The 8,394-nt window shown below is 46.7% G+C and overlaps 1 protein-coding gene and 2 non-coding genes across 3 annotated transcripts; 2 read left to right on the top strand and 1 right to left on the bottom strand.

Moving 5' to 3' along the window:
- Window positions 1-587: 587 nt before the first annotated feature.
- Window positions 588-694, bottom strand: LOC131749096 (U6 spliceosomal RNA). Its single transcript, XR_009333205.1, has one exon. It is a non-coding gene; the product is annotated as a U6 spliceosomal RNA (small nuclear RNA).
- Window positions 695-2,507: 1,813 nt separating this feature from the next.
- Window positions 2,508-6,549, top strand: RPL39 (ribosomal protein L39). Its single transcript, XM_059050141.2, has 3 exons — window positions 2,508-3,062; window positions 4,298-4,401; window positions 6,351-6,549. Exons 1-3 carry the CDS (start codon window positions 2,508-2,510, stop codon window positions 6,397-6,399), a joined length of 708 nt encoding a protein of 235 aa, XP_058906124.2. The 3' UTR covers window positions 6,400-6,549.
- Window positions 5,368-5,498, top strand: LOC131749065 (small nucleolar RNA SNORA69). Its single transcript, XR_009333178.1, has one exon. It is a non-coding gene; the product is annotated as a small nucleolar RNA SNORA69 (small nucleolar RNA).
- Window positions 6,550-8,394: the final 1,845 nt, after the last annotated feature.

An 8,394-nucleotide genomic window follows, 5' to 3' on the forward strand; every position in this document is an offset into this window, starting at 1 on the left:
ATTTATATAAGCTCTTAGCACAGTGTCAGTCACACTCTAAACCTGAGGAAATGGTCGCTATGATGGTGATGATGATGACGATGATAATTCATCTACTAAAGGCTTATATGTTGCTCCTTCTGGTCACCAAAAAGAAAATACTGGCTCTTAAATAAATAATTAAAATCCAAGGTAAGAAGCCCAAGGTCTCGCTTGAATTAAATGTAAATTTGGATGAGGGTCTGAATCTAAAAACTGGGTGGGATTAAAGTAACTAAACTGTTGCTGTTAAAAACCGGTAATTATTCGGGACTTCCCTGGCGGTCCAGTGGTTAGGACTCCGTGCTTCCACTGCAGGTGGCATGGGTTTGATCCCTGGTCAGGGAACTAAGATCCCGAAAGCCACGTGGCTGGCCAAAAAGCAAACAAAACCCCGGTAATTACTAAATTGGGCTCAAGCTTCCTATGGTTCCTGTATTCCCTCTCTAGATCTAAGGCACCAGCATCCAGTTGCCCAAGGCAGAGACCTGGGACTAAGACCTGTTAACTTTATGTCACAATCATCTTTTTTTTCCCCCACATATGTAACCATTTATTGAGAACGTTCAAAAAATATGGAACGCTTCACGAATTTGCGTGTCATCCTTGTGCAGGGGCCATGCTAATCTTCTCTGTATCGTTCCAATTTTAGTATATGTGCTGCCGAAGGGAGCCCCACAATCACTTTTTTTTTTTTTTTTTTGCGGTATGCAGGCCTCTCACTGTTGTGGCCTCTCCCGTTGCGGAGCACAGGCTCCAGACGCGCAGGCTCAGAGGCCATGGCTCACGGGCCCAGCCGCTCCGCGGCATGTGGCATCTTCCTGGACCGGGGCACGAACCCGTGTCCCCTGCATCGGCAGGCGGATTCTCAATCACTGCGCCACCAGGGAAGCCCCACAATCACCTCTTGACCTTGTTTCTTCTTATTCAACGTCATGGTGACTACCTTACTCTGTGCCACCATCAATTCTTGCTTAGCCTATTTCCAAAGCCTCCTACCTAGTTTGTTCTACCATCTGTCACTACCCCAATCCAGGGATCCGAAACCATTTTTGTGCCATGGAACCATCTGGCAGTCTGAGAAAGTTTCTGGACTTATTTTCAGAATTTAAAAAAATATTTATTTATTTAATCTTATTTTTGGCTACATCGGGTCTTAGTTGCGGCATGCGGGATCTTTGTTGTGACATGCAGGATCCTTTGTTTTGGCACGCGGCTCTCTAGTTGTGGCTCACATGCTCAGTAGTTGCGATATGCAGGCTTAGTTGCCCTGGAGCATGTGGGATCTTAGTTCCTCAACCAGGGATCGAGCCCACGTTCCCTGCATTGGAAGGCAATTCTTAACCACTGGATCGCCAAGGAAGTCCCTCAGAATCGTTTTTTTAAAAAATATATATTTTATTTATTTATTTTTGGCTGCATTGGGTCTTCGTTGCTGCATGCAGGCTTTCTCTAGTTGCGGCGAGTGGGGGCTACTCTTCGTTGTGGTGTGCAGGCTTCTCATTGCGGTGGCTTGTCTTGTTACGAAGCACGGGCTCTAGGCGCGCGGGCTTCAGTAGTTGTGGTTTGTGGGCTCTAGAGCACAGGCTCAGTAGTTATGGCACACGGTCTTAGTTGCTCCGCAGCATGTGGGATCTTTCCGGACCAGGGCTCGAACCCATGTCCCCTGCATTGGCAGGTGGATTCTTAACCACTGTGCCACCAGGGAAGTCCTTCTCAGAATGTTTTTAAATGCGTAAAACAAAGTACACAGGATGATAAAGAAAACCAATCACACTGCAATACAGCTATCAAAATATTTTCTAAAAGAAATGTGTACTATAGCAACATACAGGATTAACAGAGTTCTTGTAGGTCTACTGTAATTTCAAAGAAGTGATGAGTACATAAATGATATTTCGAGACATCAGCATCAACTTCAGTGTGATATGAAACCATCTTTGACTTCTATTGGTGACCAAGTCACAGGTACCGCTAATGTCACTGTAGTTTGTTGCCTACATTTGTAAATAAAGAAAGCACTACGTTTCAGAGTTTGATGAAAACGAAGTTGTGATTTCTTTTTCCATCCACGTTCAGGTACCCTGTGAATTCTATACATTGACCCTTGTGGACCCCAGGTTAAAAACCCTTACCTTAATCTATTGGTGCAAAAATGCTTGAAGTGACTGCAGAGATCTTTGTTTCTAAATGGGGAGAAGAAAAAGATGAAAACAGGGAACATTAACAGCCAAAACGTGTGCCATTAATTCTTGTACATTTTGCCAAAGGTGGGTTTCAAAGTCAGTCTGAGCTTCCTAGCAGCCAAGGAAATGTTCTGTCCAGAACTTTCCCAGTTTAAAATCTTAATTGGGGCCGTGATCCTTAGTACTCTGCGTTGTGTAAAACCTTGATTGGTTATACAGTGCCGTATGTCAATTATATCTCAATAAAACTGGAAGGGGAAAAAAACCCCTTGATTGGCAGCCTCTTGCCTAGTTTAAAGCCCCATGGCCAACACCACTGTACCTTCCCATCCCGCACGGCCCAGCCTAGTGGAAACAACCGCCGAGAAAGAGCCGGGGACCAACCCCCCAGCCCACTCCGGCGGGGCGTTCCCAGCCCCCGCCCCTAGGCGCGCTCCCTCGCAAACGCAGGACCGAAGTCCCTTGCGCCGGAACAGAACATCTCCCCCGCCCTCCTTGGAGATAGCCCCGCCCACTCCGCTCCTCCCGTCTTCGGAAGCGTTTCTGCCTTGGCATTTATCACGGACTTTGTGTTTCACCCATGACACAGGGTGCCCCTGGAACACTAACGGGCTCCTGAAAAACCCACTTACGGAACTGAAGGAAAGGGAATTCCATTTCGCACGAACGAGCGCGGTTTCCCACGGCCTCACGGGAGCGTGCGCAGAGAACGGCCGCCAGAGGGCGTTGGTTGGCGCACGGCGTGTCCTCCCCAAGCCCGGCCCCCGGCGGCGCCTTCTAAACACGTCCTTCCGCTCGATTCCTCCTCTTTTCTCTTGTCCGCCATCCTATGTGCGGTTGGATTTGCTCCTCGCCATGGTAAGTGCATCCGTTACCATCGGCTCTGCGGTGGCTTTCCGAGACCTGAGGTCTCCGCGAGCTCGCCGGTGCCGCGGGCTGTGTCTATGTGCGGGACCCTTTTTAAGGCCTTTTCCTGAGGAGAGGAGTTGGGCCATGGCTCCAGTCCGAGAGCCTGGCGGGAAGCGAGCGAGCACCTGGGGAGGGGCGGGCTGCGCCGGCCCTGCGAGGTCCGAAGGGGCGCTCTCTGCTCCAGGCCACTGCTCAGGCGGGCAGGGATTCCCGTTTTTCCCGGAACAAACTCTGTTTGGGGGGCAAGAAGAGAAGTCGAGGGGGTACCCCAGAAATCGTGGCCTGACTTCAGGATGCCTGCGACACGCGGGATGTTCCTGGCATCGAAAAGGGAATGTAGGCTGCTGGTTTTCGAAGACTGTTTTTACTTGGGGGCCAGAATCCTTCCACGTTATGAGATTACAGGGCTTTTTAGCCCTTTGTTCAGGGACTCGAACGTTACCTTGTAGAAACGCCTGGATCAAGGCGTTTGATCCAGGGGTGATGTGCTCTGAATGTGACGGGAAACTGGGAAAGTCATCCTCGGGAAAGTGACGTTTTAAATAGAGTTAGAATTAATACCAAAATGGTCAGTGGGCTAGAACAGATTTACCGGAAGTCAGGGACTTTGTGTAAATTTTCTTTTTTTTTTTTTTGCCACTCGGTGCGACTTATTGGATTCCTGACCAGGGATCGAACCGGGGCCCCCAGCAGTGGAAGCGTGGGATCCTAACCATTCGACCAACAGGGAAGTCCCAGTACCCTGGTGTACAAAATAGTGCACTGAGACTCACTGACTTGCAAGGGATTGTTCCTGAAAACCACGTGCTTTAGTCCCCGCCATCTCTGGCTATAGTCCTCTCAGTCCTGGGTTGACAGCAGGGAAGATTGGAACACGCCCTAGCCTTGGAGCAGAGAGGACCTGGGTTTGAATCCCAGCCAAATCTGCACATTAATACTCTGCTTTGGGGGCAGGTTACCTATCTCCCTGACTGCTGACTTTTCTTTGAACAGTGGGAATTATGGTATCTGCCTCCGGAGAAGTGAAGAACAAAGCAAAGGGCAATGGTGGGTTTAGCATCGAGAGGGTTGTTCTTGGTATATGTTAAGCATTTGAATATTTGTTGGATTTAGGGAGTTCCTGACTTTGAATCATTGGAGCAAGCTCTGGTATTGCTGTTAAATTGATTGCATTTCCTTCCCAGTCTTCTCATAAGACCTTCAGGATCAAGCGATTCCTGGCCAAGAAACAAAAACAGAATCGTCCCATTCCCCAGTGGATTCGAATGAAAACTGGTAATAAAATCAGGTAAAGGCAAACACTCCCCACCCTTGTGTTTTGTTGAACTTAGGATTACTTTGGGGGCATAAATGCACAATTGAAAGTTATATGCAATTTAATTCGTCCTGAGCCACCATTCTGAAATTCTTTTGGTTTTTTTTTTTTTAATGTGCTGCTTCTGGGTTTCTGGACACAGTCAGCCCACAGCTGGGCTTAGGGGCAGACACTTCCAATATTTGTTAATTTCCTTGTCTTCAGTCTGAGCCAGAACATAAGAAGATGGAAGGCTGTCTCATTACACATCCCAGTGGGGAAGATCATAGTGTTTATCTTTTCTAAAGATTGGAAGATTGCTTTCCACTGCAGAAGTAATTGAAGTGATGGTTTTAGGAGAAAGACATTACTAGAATTGCTACAAAGGACCTCCAAGGTCGTCTAGGCTAACTCCAGGCAAAGCTAGATCTAAAACTCAGGCCTCCTTCATGCCTTTCAGCCAAAATATTTTCAAAGCATTTTTAAGCTGACACTAGGGTGAGCCTAGCAAGTGGGTCCCTGCCAAGATTAAGACTGAAACTCAGGAGTGCAAGATCGTGAAGCTAGTATAGAAGTCTGATTTGGTTGTATGGCAAGTAGAAGTGGGATTAGTTGGCTGATGTGAAGACCAAGATTAAGATGTGAATTGTCAGGGCTAAAATTGAAGGCCCATAATTCATTTAGCCAGTTATACACATGTGAAATCGCCACCCATTGTAGCTTTATAGGCCAATTAATTGCAACCTTTGGTTTATCGTGTCCTCATCCGATGATGGTAGGACCTGCCTTTATAGTTGTGAGGAAGGAAAGAAATATATATAAAGCTCAGTGCCTAGCTCAGTAGAGGGTACCTGCAGCTATCAGATGCTGGTCTCTTGCTCTGTGGTCTGGCTGTGTGTGTGTGTGTGTGTGTGTGTGTGTGTATGTGTGTGTGTGTGGTCTAACTTTTAAAATGTATTGAAAGCAGGTTGCAATTACAGTGCTCCGTTTCGTTGAAGTACTGACATAATCCTGCTGAAAGAAAATCTGTTGATCATTTTTGATTTTGCCTTTTATGGGGGTAAAATCATAACAGATCGACATGAACATTTCTGAGATGGCCTTAGCTCTGCAAATCACTTGGCTCTGGTATTGAAGTGACTGAGGGTGTTAATGTAGTATTAAAATTATGCAAGAGCTTTTTTGTATGTGTGACCTATTATGTAGAATTACTGGTTTTGATATAATTTAGAAGGGGAGGTTATGTGTCTCTGGTTCTACCCCAGGTCTGTTGAATCAAAAGTGAATGAGCTGGGCTTCCCTGGTGGCTCAGTGGTTGAGAGTCCGCCTGCTGATGCAGGGGACACGGGTTCGAGCCCTGGTCTGGGAGGATCCCACATCCCGCGGAGCAACTAGGCCCGTGAGCCACAACTACTGAGCCTGCGCGTCCGGAGCCTGTGCTCCACAACGAGAGGCCATGATAGTGAGAGGCCCACGCACCGCGATGAAGAGTGGCCCCCACTTGCCACAACTAGAGAAAGCCCTCGAAACGAAGACCCAACACAGCAAAAATAAATTAATTAATTAACTCCTACCCCCAACATCTTCTTTTAAAAAAAAAAAAGTGAATGCACGTACACTTGGAGAGGAGAGAGCTTCTCCACTACTTAGTCCGTATAAGGAACCAGTGTGTGTGTTCCTTAGCCTGGAATCATTTTGAGAGGTAAAAAATTGCTTTGACTAGTTCTTTTTTTTTTTTTTTTTTTTTTGACTAGTTCTTTAACACATCTAGCAAATCGTTTTTTACTCTCCAAAAAGAGCTCCAAACTTGTTAAAGGTAGGGGAAGTGGAACCCTTTTTCTTTCAAAGATTTTTATGGTACTTTAAGGCAAAGTTTGTGGTCCATAAGAGCAGCTAAATTGAGGTCAGACTGCCTTTGTAATTTGTGATTTCCTTCTGTGTAGGTACAACTCTAAGAGAAGACATTGGAGAAGAACCAAGCTGGGTCTATAACGAGCCTCACATATGAAGTGGCACACAACAGAACATCACTAGTGTCTGGAACAGCTGCCTGTGTTTAATGCTCTGTCCTCTTTCTTTGATCTTTCCTCATCACTGCTGACTGTGTAGCTCAGTAATAAACATGTGAACCTTTTGTTGGAACTGTTACTGTGTTATTCTGGTTTGTGATGACGTACTGAATAAATACCCCTCCTATCAGATGTAACACAGGACTGTCCAATGACGGAAATGTTCTCTAGTTACCAGGTACTTAGAAGTATGGCTAGTAAAAGTAAGGAACTGGTTTTTTAGATTTTGTTGTCTAATAGCTCCTTGTAACTAGCAGCTCTTATACCTACTGTTAGGGGAAGTGTGCGTATGTGTCATCCTCATACCTGAGTGTAGCACCTTCTTAAAAGGCTTTTGTGGGTGGGGGGCTTGCCACAACGCAGGCAGGGTCTTAGTTCCCTGACCAAGGATCGAACTCGTGCAGTCTTAACCACTGGACTGCCAAGGAAGTCCCATAAAAAGCATCTTCATATACTATTCTGTGGTGCCAGTCCTCAAAGAGTAGGAATCACGTGAACCAGGGATTGGCAAACTGGTCTGCTGGCTGTTTTTGTATGGCCTGTGAAGTGAAGTTCTGCATTTTAAAATTTATTTTTTTAAATAAATTTATGTATTTATTTTTGGCTGTGTTGGGTCTCTGTTGCTGCACGCGGGCTCAGTAGTTGTGGCTCGTGGGCTCTAGGGCGCAGGCTCAGTAGTTGTGGCGCACGGGCTTATTTGCTCCGTGGCACATGGGATCCTCCCGGACCAGGGCTCAAATCTGTGTCGCCTGCATTGGCAGGCGGATTCTCGACCACCACCACGCCACCAGGGAAGTCCCTGCATTTTTAAATGGTTGAAAGAAATCAAGAGTATTTTTGACATTTAATACATTCAAATTTACAGGCCAGGCCCTATTCTTAGGTACTTGAGTTTAACCGATGGATAGACAGATGTACGTTAGGCTAGTAATAGGCCAATACACAGGTCATATCTAATGTCTGGGAAAGATGGGAGGAAGCCAGAGTGCCCTAGCTAGTGACCTGTGGAATGAGGCTGGAGCTTCCGCAGAGGAAGGAGGATCAGGTTTGGTGCTAACTCCCTACCCAGCTTGTAGGGAGCCTGCACTGGACAGAGCCAAGAAAGCAAGTGACAGGAGCTGTCAGAGTGCCCCAAATGGTGGTTGCACCCCTTGCACAACCAAGGGGCCCCTGACCTGTAACCACACTAGGAGGCTCATGACCACAGTCCTTAAGAAAGACCACTGCTCACTGGAAGTTTGAAGGGTGGGCTACAGAACACCCACCAGCCCAAGAACGTAGGAGCTGGCAACAGCTCTTGGAAAAACATTTCCACTTCCTTTACAAGCTCCTAGATTTTCAAATATTTTCTCTTACTGCATCAGTGTTTCCTTCATATTCAAAGACAGCTGCCACTGTGTGAACAGCAGTTGGTAAATGTTAAATGTGCTAAAAATGTTATTCAAGTCCAAGACAGAGGGACTTGATAGGATTAATTGACGGTCATGTGATGGAGATTTCTAACCATTTTGGAGTATTAGGAATACCTCACCCTCACCATTCATAGTAGGTAGGCTCGCTGAGCCCGGGAGGTTATGACAAGGCCGAGGTCACACGGCAGAGGGAACTTTCTCTAGAGACCTTGAATAAGGAGGATTAAAATGGAAAGGGGAAATGATGGACACCAGGGTTGGTTGGCCACGTAAAAGGGGTTTCTTTTGAGCCCGGGGCTGGACACAGGTCCTGGATCCAGTAGTTCCTCACTGCCTCGTGCAGTAAGTGCCGGTATTTGTTTCCTTGGTGGACTAGATTGCTGCTTCCTGAAGGGAGGAATGGGAGCTTTGAGATATGTAGGACTTATATTTACCTATAAGAGGTTCAGCATAAGATCAGCTTTTAAAAGACAGTCAACCCCGTGGTGATGCTGGCCATCCCTCGA

Source organism: Kogia breviceps, chromosome X, assembly GCF_026419965.1.
Source record: "Kogia breviceps isolate mKogBre1 chromosome X, mKogBre1 haplotype 1, whole genome shotgun sequence".
Classification (NCBI taxonomy): Eukaryota; Metazoa; Chordata; class Mammalia; order Artiodactyla; family Physeteridae; genus Kogia; species Kogia breviceps.